This window comes from Anomaloglossus baeobatrachus, chromosome 6 (genome assembly GCF_048569485.1).
Source record: "Anomaloglossus baeobatrachus isolate aAnoBae1 chromosome 6, aAnoBae1.hap1, whole genome shotgun sequence".
Taxonomy (NCBI): Eukaryota; Metazoa; Chordata; class Amphibia; order Anura; family Aromobatidae; genus Anomaloglossus; species Anomaloglossus baeobatrachus.
In genome coordinates this window covers 275,637,297-275,658,694 of record NC_134358.1, presented here as the reverse complement: position 1 = coordinate 275,658,694, position 21,398 = coordinate 275,637,297, and the positions used below count along the sequence as shown (strand labels likewise).

Here is a 21,398-nt window from a genome sequence, read left to right as displayed (position 1 = left end):
TCTCCCCTAGTGATGACAGAGCACTACCATGCTTGGGTGCTCGATACTAGAAATTAGCATTTGGATATTTGAATGAGCTTGACTCATGTACTGAGTATAATAGAAGTCAAAGAGAAACTCTAGCAATATTTCTGGGAGGTCTTTTCGAAAATTGCTCAAGTTTCCCACTGACTTCCATATACTCGGAGCATGAGTGGGGCACGTCCGAGCATCCAAATGCTCATTTCGAGTACTGATAACAAGCTGATGAAAAAGCATCAATAGGGCCCTACCAGATATTAAGGGGAGATGTAAAAGGAATGGCACCCACCTAGAGAGGTTGTGTAAGTCACAACCCCTATGCAAGCCTGAGATAATGGCGGCTTCCACAGCCCCACTAGAGTTAAACTTCAATGCTGGATAGGTAAGACTGGGTTAATGCCGTGCTGCTGCTAAAGTAATAGACTGTTGATTTTAATCAATTGTTCTTTATTTTACAATTCTACGCATTTCAGAGGTCAAAGCCTCCTTCATCAGAACAAAGGAAAAATCAACAATGCAACAGATTTTTCTTTTGTCCTGATGAAGGAGGCTAAGACCTCTGAAACGCATAGACCTGTAAAATAAAGCATTGATTAAAATCAACAGTCTATTACTTTGGCAGCAGTGCAGCATTAACGCCATCTCTCTTCGCCAGCCTTGACATTTCGATTACTGAGTACCCGAGCATGGTAGTGCCTGCTAACCACTAATCCCCACTAGTGAAAAGGATCATGCCACCATGTTACTTAAGTGTCACAAAGTCTGTCAAACTAAAATAAAAAATCCCAGATTTATCAATTTGCTAATTAACAGTTGAGTGTAAATTTCACATTTGTGTGGTACATTACTTTTCTTTCTAGTTTGCTTATAAACCATTACCTGAAAGCTGACTTTGATATTTTCACCTTCCTGTAATTTAGTGATTAATGTAAATATGACAAAATAATTTATTGATAATTAAATAACATACATAAATAAAAATAAAACTCAATTTTTTCCTGTGTTAACAATCCTGTTTTTTCTTGAGTTATTTGTCCAAAATGGAAATATAAGTCTAGAATAAATAGAAATATCTTCTCTAGGAAACCATTTCTGGAAATATGTTTTTAACAGGAAACCGATTTTCTAAGTATATGTCTAAAAGTGCTATTGACATGAATTTTTCCCCAGATGATGGTAGCCAAAAGTCTTTCAATTTCAATTTAAGGGATTTTTATTGATTCTTCCTTGGAAATGTCTTCCAGATCTGTGATATTCCTGGGTCATCCTGCATGCACTGCTCTTTTGAGACCAAGACAAAGATTTTCAATGATGTTCAGATAAGGGGACAGTGAAGGCCATTGTAAAATGTTCAGCTTGCGGCTTTTGAGGATTTTTACGTGTGCATAGGATCATTATCTTTTTGTAGAAGCCATCCATTTTTCAACTTCAGCTATTTTAAAGATAATGTTCTGTTTGCATTAAGAATTTTTGAAATTTCATTTAAATTCATTCTTCCCACTACCCGTGAAATGTTCCAAGTGTCATTACCTGCAACACAACCTCAAAACATGATTAATCCACCCCAATGCTTAATGGTTGGCAAGAATGTACTTTTCCTGAAATTCTGTGCCTTTTTTTGTCCACAAGAGTTTCATTTTTACCTCATCAGTCAACAGGACTTTTTTCCAAAATGCATTAGGCTTCTTTAGATGCTTTTTTGCATACTTCTGAGGCTGCATTTTATGGTGAGGACACTAGAGAGGTTTCTTTTTGATGACCCTTCCATGAAAGCAACATTTATGCAGGTGTCTATGAAAATTAGAAGATTTTACAACAACCTTAACAGTCAAGCAGGGGTTCAGATTTGCATCTCTATCAATCCTGTGAGCAGATTATACAGAAATTTTGCTTGTTTTTATAGACATTATCTTGGTCTTCACTGTTCATGTTAACTGCACTTTTTTAAATTCAGTTTTCCTTTAGCTCAGTTCAAAATGTAAATGCTTTGCTAGCTCCCTATAGCATTTTCCTGCTTTATAGGCCTCCACCATTTTTATTTTCAGAGTGCTAGGCAGCTTCTTAGAAAAAACCATGGCTGCTGGTTTTTTGCACAGGGTTAGAGGAAACTGGGTTTTATAAAGCTGTGAAATTTGCATCACCTGGCCTTTCCTAATGATGATAGGGAGCAAGCCATAATGCTAACAGGCTAATTAATATCTGAAACTTTGCTCAAAGTTATCAGAGCATAAAAATCTTTAAGAGTGTCTAAACTTGTGCATTGTCCCATTTTCCTTTATCTAATTTTTCAAATTTAAAAGATGAATATATCCCATATTTTTCAGATTATAAGACGCACTTTTCCTCCCAAAAGGAGGAAAATGAGGGGAGCATCTTAAAATGTGAATGTAGCTTACCGGGGGGTTGTGCAGAGGGGGTCAAAGGAAGCAGGGAGATGCGCCGAGCAGTGCACTGTGCTGCCGACACTGCTGGTCTGTGCGACGCTGTTCAGGATCAGGCCGCGCCGCTCTCTTCTGTTTGGAGACACTCCGTTCTGCTCTGTGCATGGCTGTTCTGTCCTGCTTGGCTGCTCTGTGCATGGCTGCTCCATCCTGTTTGGATGCTCTGTGCACGGCTGCTCCGTCCTGCTCGGCTGCTCTGTGCATGGCTGCTCCGTCCAGCTCAGCTGCTCTGTGCACGGCTGCTCCATCCTGCTCGGCTGCTATGTGCACGGCTGCTCTGTCCTGCTAAGCTGCTCTGTGCACGGCCGCTCCGTCCTGCTCAGCTGCTCTGTGCATGGCTGCTCCGTCCTGCACGGCTTCTCTGTGCACGGCTGCTCCGTCCTGCTCAGCCGCTCTGTGCATGGCTGCTCTGTGCATGGCAGCCCCCACAAAGTAGAGCGGCAACACTGGCCCCGCAAAGAGCAGAGCGACACTAGCCCCGCACAGAGCAGAGCGACATCGGCTCCGCACAGAGCAGAGCGGCAACGCTGGCCCCGCACAGAGCAGAGCAACACTGTCCCCGCACAGAGCAGAGCGGCGTCGCCGGCCCCGCACAGAGCAGCACCCGCAGTGAGTATCTGGGCACCCCTCTATACTACTTGTAGTACTCCAGTACCGGCCCTGCCTCCTGTGACCCCCATTCTTCTGCAGGCCCCCCTCCCTGCAAGACACCACCAGATTATAAACGGACCCCATATATTTTTTTTTTTTACCTTTTTTTTCCCTCCAAATTTGGGGTGCATCTTATAATCCGGTGCGTCTTATAAAACGAAAAATACAGTATAAATATTTTTGCCTAAAATCAAAGTAAATATGTAATCATGTAATTTATGCCCTTTGAAGAACATTTCATCTTTAATTTGCTTATTTGTTGACAATAACAGTAATTTTGACCAGAGGTGCCCAAACATTTACATGCCATTGTACATATTTAGTGATATATTGTCAATGTATTGGTTGCTACCTTGATTATTAATAATACCTTTTTACATAGTTGATTTTCTACTTTAACATTCCCTAATTCTTTTCTTTTTGTAATTGCTATTTTATCCTAATCAGTTTGTTTGCATTTTGTTGGTGTACATATTTCAAAAGTATAGGTGCTCCAGATACCCACAAAAGTTGACATACTTTATGTGTGTGGATTTATGTCAAGGGCTATTTGTAATTGGGTAAACATTTTTTCTTGACTACCATGTAGGGAACATTAAAAGAAAATATAGTGGACAAACTTTTACGGTCTTGGTCTAGTTTGAAATAATCCAATATTTTTCGGCATTAAAAGCAATAAGAGGAATATCTGACTGCAGCACATCTTTTGGGGGTATGTGTCTATCAGCTTTGCACTTAAGAAGAGCGGAAAACCAATTGAGATATGGTCAAAAATAATTGTATTTTTATTAATAATTAAATAAAATATAAGAAATGAAAATGGTATAGGCATAGTGGAAGAACAGCGAAAACAGATGCAAACAACATTGTGCATGCATGGTGTATAAAAATATTTTTGCTATATTACTATAGTAAAGTGCTCATACATTAATTGCACTAAGTGAGGTAAGGGAAATAATATGCAAGTAAAGAGCATGTGTGCAGTGGCTATAAACATGAAAATCCATAACAAAATACATGAAATGAAAACAGAAGATGGAAAAGTGAGTAATGCACAAAAATAGTAAATATTTATTCTCCTTTGAACAACCAAATAGTATTAAATAAGTATAGACAATAAAATGCAAGTGCGCTAATGAATGCATGTTTGATCAAATAAATACATAATAAAACGGAAGCATGAAAGGTACTCAGATTAATTGCCGAAAGCCAGGGGGAAGGGTAACATGCTAAATGTGTACGTGTGTAATGGCTATGAACCTGGAAACAAAGTAAATAAATTGGAAATAAAAGTTGAAAAAGCAAATTATATGCAAAAAAATCATAAATATATATTCCTTTAACCAATCAAATAAAAAAGAATGAATAGATAATGAAGTGCAAGATCATTAATAATTATATGATTGATCAAATAAATAGATAATATAATAGCAGCATGAACAGGTTATTACACACTATTGAGGCTGACAATATACAGCATGAATGAAGCAATTGCACATAATTGAGTTAAGCACAGTACAGCATGGAACATGGGTTTTTGCATATGAACCAGTGCAGTAAAATAGCACAGTGCAGCATGACCAGGGCATTTGCACATGGAATACATAATATAAGATGAGCACAAGAGAATATATCTTAGGTGTGATTAGATTAGCAGGACCATGCTGGGCACAAAGCCCCCAACGCGCGTTTCATAATACCTTCATCAGCTGGCTGGCATTTTTTTCCTAACTTCTATGCAAAATATCTCTAGCTCAGTGAGATTAGATAATGAGCATACATTTTAAAGTCTTACTACAGATTCTCAATGAGATGCTCAACATTTTACTTTATATTGCATAAACTGTATTTAAAGTAATAGCAGAAAGTGTTGGCACCCTTACATTTGTTCCAGAAAAGGAAGTATTTCTCCCAGAACATTTCTGCAATTACCCATGTTTTGTTATGCACATATTTACTTCCTTTGTGTATGGGAACAACAGAAAAAAAGAGGAAAAATGCAAACTGGACATAATTTCACACAAAACCCCAAGAATGGGTGGAACAAAATTGTATAGAGAAAAATTTAATTTTCTGAAAAATTTCAAGGGTCCCAACACTTTCAGCCATGACTATATAAAGACAGATAGATAGATAGATAGATAGATAGAAATATTCGAACATAGATATGTATATAGAAATAGATGGGCAGATAGATAGATGGATAGATAGAAAGATAGATAGATAGATAGATAGATAGATAGATAGATAGATAATTTTTTGGGCCCTATATGGTAGCAAGGTAAAACAAAGGGTAACCCAGATACAGAGGTCCTGCATCATATGAAATCAAAGAATAATTTAGTAGATTGTCAGAGGACATATGCAGTTGCACAAAGCAGATGAACCATCATGTAGGGACAATTTTAAAAGAAGGAAAAAGTACTTTACGACAATCTCTATAAATAGTGATATTAATGTGGAGCTGCACCTTTTTGATATAATTTAAGAACTGTAACATATTAACCTATTTAGTACATTTATAACTCTAAAGTAAATGGAGGAATGCATTAATTCTTTTTTTCAGTTGTTTTTCTAACACAGGCACAATAGCCTATGAAATACTTTTTCAATGTACAATTTTGTATTGTTAAACTGAACTAATCATTGGCATAACTATACCTTCATTGTCCTGGACTGTAAAGTTTGGATTCACCGATGCTAAACTGAAGAAGAATTTTTGTCCACCTGGTGGCTCATCTTTGTCCACTGCACTTATGGTCTGTATTAACTGTTAAAAAAAATAAAAGAAAAATGTACTTAAAGTAATAGTATAAAATGAAAAATAAAGACATACCCCTAACTTATGTTTTAGGTTGCAATGCATAACAGAAAGTACTGAGAAGAGGACTGCAAATATGGATGCTAAATTGTGTTAATAAGACTGTAAGCTCTGAAATTGTCATGAATGTATGCATAGTTCCTTCTTGGAGACCTTGTGCTAAGAGAAGCCATATCTTCAGTTCAATAATTCCTTAAATAGTTGTAAGAAGCACTGGGGAGCGAGTAACGTGATTTGAAGCTTTCTTTCTCTCACAGTTTTGCCTCCTAGTTCTGTCGATAAACATTAATAAACAGCACTGAGGTGACGACAGTATAAAGAGTGGTGCCCTAGAGAACGTGGCCACTGTGCTACTGTAAAACATTGCCTATATATAAGGAGGGATGTTGAAGCAATGTTAGCTGTTCCTTAAGTAGACATTCTATGATTTTCTAGTGTGGAATTTTATTTAAAATGTTTCCTAAATAAAGAGCTCTTGTTCATTCTAAAAATGATAACCTACTGATGAAATTTAATATTAATAGTAAAGTCACTTTTTTGCTGGGATTGTAACAAAATATTTAAAATCTTGAAATAGTTGGAAGTCACAATTGCAGAAAATATTCTTTAACAGCGTACTCCATAAATATGCAAGAAAATAGTGTTACAGACGAAAATAGCTGTACAGAATAAGAACATAGTCCTGCAACATGAAAACAAGAAAATAATCTGTACAGAATAAGAGCATAGTCCTGCAACATGCTAAACTAGTTTGTTATTGTTTTGTCTTTTTGTCACTGACTATATTATAACAGTAGATTATATGTCTATGCAAAAATAAGAGCATGTTCACAAGTGGTATTTTGCAATATTTTTTATTTGCTTTTTACACAGTCTTTTTGGTATGTACACTGTGTGCAGAATTATTAAGTAAGTTGTATTTTAGTGGATTTTTTTTATCTTTAATCAACAACTATGTTCTCAGTCAACCCAAAAGACTCATAAATATCAAACCTTAATATTTGTGGATGCTGGAGTGTTTTTTTTTAATTTTGGCTATCTTAGGAGGATATCTGTTTGTGCAGGTAACTATTACTGTGCAGAATTATTAGGCAACTTGATAAAAAACAAATATATTCCCATCTCACTTGGTTATTTTCACCAGGTAAACCTATATAACTGCACAAAATTTAGAAATAAACATTTCTGACATGCAAAAACAAAACCCCCAAAAATTAGTGACCAATATAGCCACCTTTCTTTATGATGACACTCAACAGCCTACCATCCATAGATTCTGTCAGTTGCTTGAACTGTTTACTGTCAACATTATGTGCAGCAGCCACCACAGCCTCCCAGACACTGTTCTGAGTGGTATACTGTTTTCCCTCCCTGTAGATCTCACATTTTATGAGGGACCACAGGTTCTTTACGGGGTTCAGATCAGGTGAACAAGGGAGCCATGTCATTATTTTTTAATCTTTTAGACCTTTACTCGCCAGGACACGCTGTGGAGTAGTTGGATGCATGTGATGGAGCATTGTCCTGCATGAAAATCATGTTTTTATTGAACGATACTGACTTCTTCCTGTACCAATGCTTGAAGACATTGTCTACCAGAAACTGGCAGTAGGTCTGGGAGTTGAGCTTCACTCTATCCTCAACCCGGAAAGGTCCCACAAGTTCATCTTTGATGATACTATCCCAAACCAGCACCCCATCTCCACCTTGCTGGCATCTGAGTCGGAGGGGAGCTCTCTGCCCTTTACTGATCCAGCTTCTGACCCATCCATCTGGCCCATCAAGAGTCACTCTCATTTCATCAGTCCATAAAACCTTTGAAAAATAAGTCTTAAGATATTTCTTGACCCAGTCTTGACATTTTATCTTATCTTTCTTGTTCAAAGGTTGTCGTTTTTCAGCCTTTCTTACCTTGGCCATGTCCCATGAGTATGGCACACCCTGTGCTTTTTGATACTCCAGTAACGTTGCAGCTCTGAAATATGGCCAAACAGTGGGCAGCTTGATTTTTCTCGATTCATGGGCAGTTATTTTGCACCTTTTTTGCCCAACACGCTTCTGCGACCCTGTTGGCTATTTGCCATGAAACGCTTGATTGTTTGGTGATCACGCTTCAAAAGTTTGGCAATTTCAGACTGCTGCATCCCTCTGCAAGACATCTCACAGTTTTGGACTTTTCAGAGCCCGTCAAATCTCTCTTCTGACCCATTTTGCCAAAGAAAAGGAAGTTGCCTAATAATTAAGCACACCTTATATAGGGTGTTGATGTCATTACACCACACCCCTCCTCATTACAGAGATGCACATCACTCGATTTACTTAATTGTGCAGAATTATTAGGCAAATGAGTATTTTGATCACATGATAATTTTTATACATGTTGTCATACTCCAAGCTGTACAGGCTTGAGAGCCAACTACCACAGTGTAAAATACATATCAGCATGATCAATGACATTTCTGAAATCTCATACATCCTCTGTTTTTTGTATGCACATCTTTAGTCCTGCTGCATTTTAGCCAAGATGCGGCATGTAAATTATTTCAGCATTTTTGCGGCAGTATGAAAAAGGAAGGTAAAAATACTACAAAAATAAATTTAAACATGTTGCAAAACCTGCAATGTGTGAACATAACCTTAGTGACAAACTATATAAAGGGTTGGGAAGAGAAAACTTAAACCAGGCTCTATCTACCCTATAGGCCAAACTCTAGTCATTGCAGCAAGGTGTTCAGCTGTAGATTTCTGGTGACATCCATTGGGGATGGTTTGCACTTAACTCCTGAAACCGTGCTAATACCATACTCTAATAATATAGCAAAATGTGTTTGGGCCACCCAAGTTTAAAAATGTCAACATTCAACATTCTTATCCTTATTTCCACCACATTTGCAATTGGGGGATAGTTGAGATAGACTCAGATGAAATATTTGGTTGTGTTTTTATCTCATTATCTGGTAAGACACTTCAAAAACATCCTAAGACTTCATATATGTCTTCTATATGGCTCCTTACAAATCTGTGGGCCATGCTATTTTCGTTTCAATAATAAAGAATCATTTTATCATACATTTTGGCTTTTTGGAATACCATGGATTTTTCTGTTGACTATGCTTTTAAAAACATACCTATGCAAAAAAAGGTTTATAAACATTTTCCATGAGAATCATTGGCAAATATTTGAGATATGTGGACATCTGCTTAAGCTTGAATTCTAGGTTTGGTAGAAAGTATTGTTTAAACTATATGCCTAAATGTGGGAATAACTTTCTTCTTTTCAACATTTGATGTCTATATCATTATATATCCCATCAATATTACATACTACCACATGTTGACATTTTGTATGATGGACTTTTACCTATGTCTCATGGGTTTATTTGCTCTGACCCCTAACCCTTTTAATGTAATTGTGTAACCTTTTTAAGTATTTTCATTTTAGCACTGAATCTTTATTTTATTGTATCTGAAGTCTTGTATACTATCATGTGCTAGCATTACGTCTTTATGCATTTATGTCTACTTGATTATTTGAACAAAACCTGTGCTATCACAATGTAAGTGTTTTCCTACTATTGTGCCTATTTATGCTGTTTTGCTGCTAACATGCATGACTAGCCTCAGGACTATTGAAATGTGTAGAGCTGTATTCATTTTTTATTTTGAAGTTATAATAAACAAATAACCTGATTGTCAGTCATACCACACCGTGTTATATACCCCATTTAGTTTTAAGCCATGCTATATATCCCCATTTTATTTTTTAAATTTTAATGTTTTATTAGATTTCAAACATACAGAGATGGGAAAAAAAAACATTTAGTCAGACTCAGAAACAAATAAAGGAAACAATCTTGGGATCATTAACCAACATGTAAGTGTGTACCCAAGAAGATAAGGAAAAGAAAAATAGAAGAAAGAGGCACAAAGATGGTCAAGAATAGGACTAGGCCGATTAGAGAGGGATAGAAAGGGGATTAAGAAAGACACGGAGACCACAACTAGCTAGCAGTGACAAAAATAGATGGTGCAAAGGTGATGAGCATGATACACTCACAAGAAGGTTCTCAATCAAGATATATGAAAAAATTACCAAGACTCAATCAAGATATAATTTCAGAGTGAGGAACTTTGGGCTTAACACCAAGACCTCCCAGTGGAACCATTTAGTTGCAGTAGGTGCCGCTTCCCCACGGGACTGAGACATTACTCACTCCATATGGTAGGTTATATCTATTTCCTCAAACCACTCCTGCATAATCGAGAGCTGGGTGATTTCTAATGATGCAGGATGATTGTCTTGGCGGTCTGAAAGAGGTGCCTCAGGAGAGAATTTTTGCCTGCCTTTTCTGGCGCATGAAAAATATATAAGAGAACTGCTTTGGGGTGTTTGGAGGCTATGATCATCAAGACCTCGTATATGACCTCCAAAACCTTTTTCCCAAGAGTTTTCCAAGCCTGGACACAGCCACCAGACATGTGACATGTTACCTCCCTGCGCCCTGCATTGCCAAAAGTTGTCAGGTATATACGGGCACCACAAGCGAGGGCCAGGTCCATGGCAAAGTTGGAACCAAAAGGGAACATAAGTCCTGTGCAAGGTGGACACAGAACTTAGACCCCGAGTTGTGAAGCATATTCTCACATGGGCAGCTGCCTGATAGTAATGATGACAATCTGGCAGCCCCACTCCCCCCACATTTTTAGGTCTGGTCATAATACTAATACGGAGTCGAGAGCGACCTTTAGACCATGTAAATTGGTTAAATAGGTACTGCACTTTTACCCAATAAGACGGTTGGTATGCGCATCGGAATTGTCTGTAATAGGTATCACAGTCTGGGCAGGGCTGTCATCTTGAGAGAGTTAATTCTGCCCAACCAAGCCAATGTTGCCAGGTTCAAAGTGATTAAATCTTTTTCCAGTTTGGACAGGACGTGTTGAAAATTCAGAGTAAAGAGCCTAGAGAGATTGGACGGAATAGTGATTACAGCTTTTATTTTTAAGCCGTACTATATATTCACCTTTATTTTAGCCATGCTATATATTTCCCTTTTAAATTTTAAGCTATGCTGTGTATCCCCTTTTATTTTTAACTATTTATTTGATAAATGCTGCTGTCAGCATCTAAACATTACCCGAAACAAGCTGTATCTGGTCTAAATCATAACTGACTTTAAAACAGGGTTGTGCCTGTTAGTTGCACATTCCCCTAGGATGAACATGCAACCATATGCCCTTTCTGTTAGCCTTCACCAATTGTATTAAATTAAAGATATTTGCAGTATGGCACACCCTTTATTTTCCTTCTCATCATAACTTTCAGTTCCCTATCCTATGAATAAGGGATCAGTTTTAATCTTGGGAAAATCTTTTAACTTAGCTTTCTGCTTTTATCTAGGAGAAAAAAACAGTCTTGATGAGAATTACTGTTACAATAATTGCAGTATATCAACTATGACCTGTATTATGATTCTATATCAGCCTAATGCAAAGGAATAAAATGTCAATGCTGCATATAGTAACCCATAAAATCAATTCTTTAAATATTAGCATTCTCTTACAAATTCTTAGCACAGTTGTATCCATGTCGCCATAAGATGCAAACGAAATGCGTTTGAATAACAAACAAAACAATATCTATAACTGATGTATCATACTTATTTTTTTTTCCAATCACTAATCCTACTCATTCCCATATAACTATGTTTGGCTAAGTGCCAGTGAAAAAGCAAAGCATTTGTTAAACATTTTGTTCGTTCTTATCCAAATCCCCTAATCCGACAGGGAGATTGCTTATGGCAACATCACTTACTGCAGCTCAGTAAAACAAGGACTGTAAAATTAAACTCTCCTAGGAAAATCAGCCTAGAACTGCTGATACCTCCAAAGATAGAAGTGTGCTGCACATTGGAATAAAGAAAGATTTAAATGCTTTTTTTCCTGTATATACTTTTTAGTTTTGAGTCAGCAGACAGCTGCTATGCATTTAAAATGTTTTTAATGGTTCCAAGGGGGTGAAATGCTGGTATGCATCAATAATTCCTTCCCAGCCTGATAAACAAATCAACTTTAGGAACCTAAACTTTAAATAAAATATTGTGTGCTGATTTTCTGTTCCAGGAAGAGTAAAAAAAAATGTTGCTGAGAAAAAATTCAATTTCTTTCCCGTTTTAAGATAACTTCTTGACAGATACCTTTCAAGATTTAATGGGCTTTTTCAATACTCTTACTGTGATAGAAACTAACAGGTAATGACTATAGCAATAAAACACGGCTGTGCCCAAATCTTTTTAAGTTATGTCTTATTTTTTATTATTTTCTTTTTCTTTTTTTACAATGTGCATGAATTTTCTGTTTTAAATGTTATGTACAATTTGGAAAATAGATAGCTGCCACCTGTTCAAATGGACCAATAAATATAGTACATTACTTTAATTTTAATTGAATCTGACTGCTGCCTATTTTTTTGGCTTTTATTTTCTTTAGGCCTCTGCCACACTCACGTGAATTTCACGCACGTGCCGAGAGACACGTATTTTCCCTGCGTGTTGCGTGCAGGTAAGTATGTGTCTCTGGTACGTGCGTGACACGTGTGTTCTACGTGTGCTATCCGCGATAGCACACGTAGAATCAGTAATTATTATACTCACCTGGTCCTCCCTGCTGTCCGCGCTGCTGTCCGTGGTGCTGATCCTCGGTCTCCAGCCCTCCCGTCTCCCCGCTGCTGCTGCTGCCAGGCAGTGAAGTGAATATTCTATGAGATTAATGAGCGGCGGTCGGCAGCAAGAGGCAGCAGCGGCAGAGACAGGAGGGCTGGAGAAGGTGAGTTAATGTTTTTTATTTTTTTCCCTGACATGTGTGTTTACTCCGGCGCGTGTCACACGGGACCGCATCCACACTACACCCGTGTGGTACGGGTGCGGGCCGTGTAACACCCGTGCTGCCGGAGAAAACACTGACATATCAGCGCTTTGAAAATCGCACACACGTACAAACGCACACGGACACACGTTCCGTGTGGTTTTACGTGTGTGTGCCTGCTACCATAGGGTAGCATTGCTGTACATGTCTCCGTGCCGCCGGTACGTGTAAAAAATGCCAAACACGTGCCGGAGGCACGGATGTGTGGCAGAGGCCTTAGATAGATAGAAAGATGAATAGATAGATAGATAGATAAATAGATAGATAGATAGATAAACAGACATAGATAAATAGATAAATAAACAGACATAGATAGATAGTTGGATAGATAGATAGATAGATAGATAGATAGATAGATAGATAAATAGATAATAGATAGATATATAGATAGATTAGACGAGTAGCTAGACAGATAGATAGAAATCCAGTAACACATAAGGTACATATAAGCATTTAATATATGAATTAGTAATTGAATAACTGTTATATAGAGTATAATAATGCACTTGTAGTACTCAATTCACAAATTGTCCACTTGGGCTCTAATTACTTCCATTACATAAGTAGACTCAAAGGCAGCACTACATTTCATAATTCATAAATTCAGCGTTTTCATACATTGTATCTCTTAGGGAACTAAGTGTTCTGTAGCAATTGTTTATATACTATTTTAGTAACTGCAAATTGCACATGTACTTGTCTTTTATGTTGCACAAATATTTTGGTCAGTTATTATTTCTTCCCCCTTTCAGTAGAAGCCTCTCTGGGCACATAGGGACTTGAGTCACTAGAGTTAGGGAAAATCCATATTACGTACACCTTGGCACGGTTGGGTTGCTTTAAGAATATTAACTAAGTACCCTCCCCATTTTTTATGCAGATAGCAATAGTTAGAGTGCATATACAGTCCCTGACAGACGATCTATCACTTATCCATGTTATGTAAATAAAAGCTTATAACCTGACTTTAAATTCATCCATTGGTTTCATAAATTACTCTTTTGAAAGCTGAAACCCTCCCAAATTTGGTTTAGGTTATGAAAATAAAATTGCTGCAAAGCTGAAATATTGATCATTTAATTAACACAGAAAGGTCAGATTTTAGCAAGAAAAGGTTTTATCGCTATGTCATATAATGCACCCAATCCTAGTTTACATTCTCACCTGTGCTCACTAAATGATCAGTTAATTAGTGGGTGTGTATAAAAAGGAACCCAGCACCCCAGACCTTCAGTTGAACTGCAACTTGACCTCTAGCAACATCCCAAAAATCCACCCTATGACCAAAGGCTTAATTATCAAGAGGCTGAAGAACAGATCCACTGCAGAGCTGGCTGGCACCTTTAATGTGTCTCAGTGTCAAGTACAAACAATTAATAAAAGATTTGAAGAGACTGGAGATGTTTTTGACAAGCCCAGGTCTGGCAGACCCCACAAGACAACTGCTCAGGAGGAACATTTGTTGGTTAGAAAAGCCAAATCCAGACACTCTTCCACTGCAGCAGAGCTCTAAGAGGTCTGGTCCCCTCAAGTCCCTGTGTCAACTAGAACAGTTTGTAGGTTTATATCTCAAAATGGCCTCCATGGTAGAATTAGTGCCCAGAAGCCAGCACTAATCAAAATTCAATTAAAAAAATGTGTGGCATTTTCCAAGTCCCACAGCCTGAAAAACAGATGGATGCTGGAACAGTGGCAGAAGGTGGATTTCTCTGATTTATCTTCAATTGAATTACACCACAGCTGCCGCAAATACTGCAGGAGACCTACTGGAGGCTGTATAAATCCAGAAAACAGATAAGTTTGGTGTTGGAAAGATCATGGTCTGGTTTTCCATTCGGTATGTTGGTGTGCAAAACATTTCCAAGGTGGAAGGCAATATCAATACCCTAAAATATCAAGACGTTTTAGCTACCTCTTACATTTCCAATCAAAAAAGGGGTCAAATTCTGCAGCAAGATGGTGCTCCATCTCATACATCCATCTCCACAACAAAGGTCCTCCTGTCAAAGAGGATCAAGGGGCTCAAGGACTGGCAGCCCAGTCACCAGACATGAACATCATTGAGCATGTTTGGGGTAGGATGAAAGAGGAAGCTTGGAAGACAAAACCAAAGAATCTAGATGAACTCTGGGAGGCATGTAAGACTGCATTCTTTGCTATTCCTTTTGACTTCATCAATAAATTGTATGAATTATTGTTAAACCGCACGGATACAGTCCTTCAAGCTCATGGAAGTCACACAAAATATTAAATATAGCTCTAATAGCACCACAACTTCATTCACCAATGTTATGCAAGATATCTTTGTATTAGAAGTTAATTATTTGATTGAATTTCACATTACTTTCTGTGAGAGACAAAACTTTTGTTTTGCCACAATCTGACCTTTCTGTGGTCATTAAATGATCAATATTTCAGCTTTAAAGCAACTTTATTTTCATAACCTAAACCAAATTTGGGAGGGTTTCAGCTTTCAAAAGAGTAATTTATGAAATAAATGGATGAATTTAAAGTAAGGTTATAAGTTTTATTTACACAACATGGATAAGTGACAAAACTTCTGTCAGGAACTGTATGCATTAAGTGCAGTATGCTAAAACATATTGCAAATATATATATATATATATATATGATTGTTTATTGGCCTCAGCCTATTTGTTCAATGCCATATTTAATTAATACTAAAGGTGTGCTGATTCTTTTTCTTTTTGTAAATAAATTTAGTTAAAGCAGCTTCAAAGAGATTAACCTTTTGGTGACATGCACATGTGCATGGAATGTATAAAGCTCAGTCAGAAGCTGACTCAGAGCTATACAATATGGGTGCTGGCATATTACTCAGCTGAAGCAAGACTGCATTTACTAAGATCAGAGCTGGATCATAGATCAGAGCTTCAAGAGGTTGTACACTTCTTTTTTTCTTTTTAAATTGAGGCCTAGCATAATGTTAAAAAAAGGAAAAGATAAAACTCCCCTTTGTATTTCCTTCACTTTCTAAGGTACTGATTTGGTCCCTTGGCAGTCTCTTTTCTTCTGCCTCCAAAAGGGTTGTCATGTGACTAGTTCAACCAGTCAGTGCCTGCAGCTGTGACCAACATGGTATAGAGTAGCAAACTAAGATTGATAGATATGTATAGAATTTTCTTTATTTTTAGACTATGGTGGACTTAATATTCTTAAAAAATTATAGGATAATGCTAATATAGAGTATTGACAGTAATTAAAAAAGAGTATTTTGGCTGTATCAACATTTTTATTCATATTTTCAAACTCTAAGCTGTATAAATCTAAATATTTATTAATTTAAAACAAATCAGGAAATGTGTATTTGTGTACTGACAGAGGACGTGGCTTAAATATATCAATATCCTTTATCATCAATGCTGGAGAGAAGTGAGGGTTAATGCGCTGTCGCCAAGAAGAGGAAAAAAAATGTTGATTTGATAATAAAAATGTTTTATTCCATAGGTCAACGCATTTCAGGGTTCAAGATCCCTTCTTCAGGACCAAAAAAGAAGAAAAATCAACAATATGTAAGGTTGATTTTGGAATAAAACATTTTTATTATAAAATCAATTTTTTTTTCCTCTTCATGGCGACAGCGCGGCATTAACCTCAACTTCTCCTCTCCAGCACTGAAGATTCCTCCACGTGGGGCTGCGGCAACCGCCATTCTCTTTTATTCTTTCTTGGTGGTTGTGACCCTCACAACTTTATAAAGCGAGTGCATACTATACTGTTACACACTACTATTTTAATATCTGGTAAAGACCATATTTGCGCTCTTTGTCCTCAGCTTTTAACATCCTTTATCGAGGTGTGAATCTTTATTAGGGAGCTTATTTTCTCAGGAAAAAAGTGCCAAAAAAGAGATTTAACTGACTGAAAAGAAAATTTTTGTAAAAGTCTTAAGATGGATGAATCACTATTGAAACTGCTCATACATTGGGATGTGATCACAGAACCATTAATTGCTTTGAAAGTAGTCAACAGGAACAGTGAAATTCCCAAATTTGATACGACTGGCCTAGAAAACTCGAATCCTTCAACATAATAATCGAGAACCAGTGCATTTAAGTATCACTGGGGCCAACCTGAAAATGCAATAAGAACCAAATTGGTTGCGGTGAGAAGTGGAGAGGCTAGATAGATGAGAAGTGAGCATAAATATTTTTGTCATATTTTCCATATTACAGTTCTTACGCTATTGGGTTTGGAGAGACCCCAGAGCACAATAATGGACATTAAGTTTGGAGAGAATAACCTCTTCACAAAATGTATAACTCGAGAACATTCGAGCCAACTGCTGAATTCAAATTTTGCTTGATTTGCTCATTTCTACTCAGGACTATTATAAAAAAGAAGCAATGCTATTTTGGGCACTGATTTATTTTTTAAAATGTTAGAAAATTTTTTGGGGACATTTTGAGTTGTTTCGTTTGATATTCTCACTTTACCAGATGAAAATATGCTATTAAGATACAAAAAAAGTTTCCTCTTTAGTTGCTTTATAATTCTTTACACTAATTGCCCATTAATTATTTCCCCTAAGAAAGACAAAACCTGATATTTACTTTCTTTAAAAATTCAAGTTTCAGTTATATGAACCTTTTGCCCCAATTCAAGAAAGACATTGATATATTGGAGCAAGTCTAGAGAAGAGCAACCAAGATGATAGAAGGCCTGAAAACCATGTCATATGAAGAACAGCTAAAAGAACTAGGGAAGTTTAGTTTGAAAAAGAAAACGCTGAGAGGAGACTTAATAGCGGTCTACAAATATCTGAAAGGTAGTCACAGTGCACAGTCTCATTAGCACAAGGAAGTGCAAGAAGCAATGGGATGAAACTTAAAGGAAGGAGATTCAGATTATACATTAGGAAAAACTTTCTGACAGTGAGGGCAGTCAGGGAGTAAAACAGGCTACCACGGGAGGTGGTGAGCTCTCCATCCATGAAAATCTTCAAGCGGAAACTGGATAAATATATAGCTGGGATGGTTAAGGAAAGCCTGCACTTGCAGGAGGTTGGACCCGATGGCCCTTGAGGTCCCTTCCAACACTACCATTCTATGAGTCTGTGATTCTATGATTCTATGGTTGACCAACAGCACTATAGTTGTTCAATAATAAAACTAATCTAATGCAATAAAATATAGCATTGCAGTATATTGTATCAGTGAATCAACTGTATCTAAAAAAAATATATTTAGAAAACTAAACAGTGTAAAAATGCAAACATGTTGTTTTTTTCCTTCGTCCCAGGATTTCTTTTCACTTTCAGTAAATAAGATATAAAATAGAGAATGTCCATCTATTTCAAATTTACATTCAAATGTTATGACTTTGCTGAATTGCCCCCTGAATTTGTTGTGAATATCTAAACTGTAAATCCTAATGCATAAAAAAATTGAGTTCAAGAGCACTTAAGTGAGAAAATGCAATTTTAATAAAAAAATAAAGATATGGGAGTTTAAAAACAGAACCCCAAAAGACAAAAGGTAACATAGAAGATATAATAAATACAGACAATATAATACAATATTTAATGTGCAGTGCTAACATTTTACAAAACTGGGATATAAATGCACAATGGTGTAATTTCAAAATATTGTATATATGAACATTCACGCATCAGATTGTATGTTAGCAAGGATTAGTTTAAGGGTTATCTCCCACTGGTAAAAAAAAACCCGCATAGCATAATGGATAGCATATGCGTGTCATATGGATGTTACAGTACAAAATAGGTTGCACTTGCATAACACTTACATGACATGGAATAACAAATGGATTGCACTCATCCAACTTTTCTGTATGAGAATGGGACAGATATTTTATAAGCAAGTGTGAGCGAACCCTAAAGGCCCCTGTCACACACAGAGATAAATCTGCTGCAAATCTGTGGTTGCAGTGAAATTGTGGACAATCAGTGCCAGGTTTGTGGCTGTGTACAAATAAAACAATATATCCATGATTTCACTGCAACCACAGATCTGACAAAGATTTATCTCTGTGTGTAACGGGGCCTTAAGATGTGTCATTCATTACTTGGATAGAAAGGTGGATCAGAATACCAGACGCAAAGTGTGTAGCAATAAAATTGTTCCACAGCCTATTCACATTCTAGTATGAGTTCTCTTTTCCACTTTATATAACCATGCTACTTAGTAATAATGATTTTATTTATCATATCCGCCATGCTGTCTTTTTGGCCATTGTGGTTCTGTTTTTAAACTCGTATCTATAAATGTAAACCTGCTATTTCTCAATCAAAAAATGTATTTATGTGCTCTTCAACAAAATTCTTTATATGCTTACATTATTGTTCTGAGTTTGCACCTAGAGTTTTCATTTATTTCATCTTAACTATTTCAGTGTCAGCATTTCTTTTTAAACTTGTTGTTATACATACCAGTTTTCCTATTTTGACTAAAGTCTTAAATTGCCCTGAAAATAGGTGTACAACATTCATCCTAGAACTGCATTGACCTCTTTTGATCTCTTTAATACAAATATAGCCTCATTATCGTTAAAGTGATCTCAACATTTTTTGCACAGAGAAAACAGATGGTAACCAGTTTTAAAGGGAACCTGTAACCAGATTTGGCGACTATAAGCTGCTGCCACCATCAGTGGGCTCTTATATACAATTGAAGAAAAAACCAGCTCACCCACCTGGAGTTCCAAAGAAACCGAACGGTGTAGGGAAAATTCAGCAGAGCCCACTGAAATGACTTAAAGTAAGGATAAATCCAGCATCCAGTTCCAGCAATAGTATGAAACGAATTCTTTATTATTCAATGTTAAAAAACATCATTCCATAAAATTGTAAAACCGCTTCATGGCGTGGTTATGGTGAGTAGTTTTAGTGAGTATTCTAACATGCTGTATATAAGAGCCCAGGCCGCTGTGTAGAATGTAAAAATCCCTTTATAATACTTAACTTATGGGCAGTGAGGTACAGACCAGTCAGATGGGTGTCTCCATTCTCCAGGTATGGCGCTCCTCTTTACAATACAATACTACAATACTTTGATCTGCCCTGCTCAGGGCAGATCAAAGTGCGCCTGCGCAGGACTTCAATGCCGGCTAGTGTGCATGACGTAGGACGCGTCATGCACACAGGCTTCAGAAGAAGGAGGATAAAGATGGCCAAAAAAGGAGGCGCCGGACCCGGAGAACGGAGAAACCCATCCGACCAGTCTGCACCATACCGACCGTTTAGGTGATTATTGTAAAGTGTTTTTTACGTTCTACACAGTGGCCTGGGGTCTTATACAGCATGTTAGAATGCTGTATATAAGAGCCCAGCAGTGGTGGCCGCAGCTTATTGTCGCCAAATCTGGTGACAGGTTCCCTTTAACCAGCAAATGTATTTGAGTGGCATGAAAAGGTCTAATGTTGAACTACTACAACAAAAAGTGTGCAAAAAATGAACATTTCTACCAACATGAAGGTTTAGTGAGGTAAGCAGTTCATTTTAAATTTCAAGATTCTGGAGTCTTACAGTAACAGTCCAACTGCAGGATCTGCCCGCTTTGGGAGGAGGTAAGAGTCGTCCAGTATGATTACACGTCTGAAGGTCTACTCACCTCCCTATACATACTGAGTGAATCCAGAGACCTTCATTTTACCTGTTGGACCACACCCTCTCATAAAGATATGTGAACAGCCATCACACTCAACTCTTTAGCTGTTCACAAACCCAACACTTATCAGGGCCGATTAACCCTATCAACATATAACATGTTGGCTTATGCTGCAGGGCTCACATCACTGAGGCTGAAAGCCTTTGTGAAGTATATCTCCTCTCCAGGATTTCATCAGTGACCATCTTACAATATATATATATATATATATATATATATATATATATATATATATATATATATATATATATATATATATACATATGTATAAAAGATTGAAGATGGTCACTGAGGGGAGATATTCTTCACTGACAATGTCAGTTTCAGTGATGTGAGCCTGGAAGCATGTTCCAACTTGTATATTGATAGGGTTAATCAGCCAGGTTTGTGAACAGTTAAAGAGGTAAGTGAGATGGATCTTCAAATATCTGCACCTTAGGGCAGGGGTCTAAAACTCGGCTGGGTGTATGGGCCGCACAAAGGAAAAAAAATAATTTTGCGGTCCGCATTCTTTGCAGGACAAAGTGACATTTTTATTGTTACCTTATATATATTTTTTTTGCACACCTTTGGATCACTGATTTTGAACATTTTGCACTTGTTTATTATAACAAATGTGCACATTATTTATTTATATATATAAAAAAATAAATATATTTTGATGGTAAAAAAAATGTCATGCCTTATTTTGAGATTTTGTTGTTTTTTTTATATTTTATCCCTTTCTTGTAACTAATAGTGTTACAATTAGTAGCACTATATAGAAATTTTGGCCAACATCTTTTAGTAATGTTCCCCATGTTGTTGTAATGTGCCCATTAGTGTGATGACTATTTTAAAAATTTTGCAAAACAAAAATGAAACCCCTTACATTCGAGGAACAATTGCATT

At 37.1% G+C, this 21,398-nt stretch overlaps 1 protein-coding gene across 3 annotated transcripts in view; it reads right to left on the bottom strand.

Annotated features, from left to right (window-relative positions):
• Positions 1 to 21,398, bottom strand: part of LOC142243203 (cadherin-10-like) — a 758,404-nt gene that overhangs the window by 15,820 nt on the left and 721,186 nt on the right. For all 3 annotated transcript variants that reach the window (XM_075314858.1, XM_075314857.1, XM_075314859.1), the window contains one exon: positions 5,775 to 5,883. In XM_075314858.1, the coding sequence (XP_075170973.1) occupies positions 5,775 to 5,883 (109 nt within the window). The remainder of the gene's footprint in view (positions 1 to 5,774; positions 5,884 to 21,398) is intronic.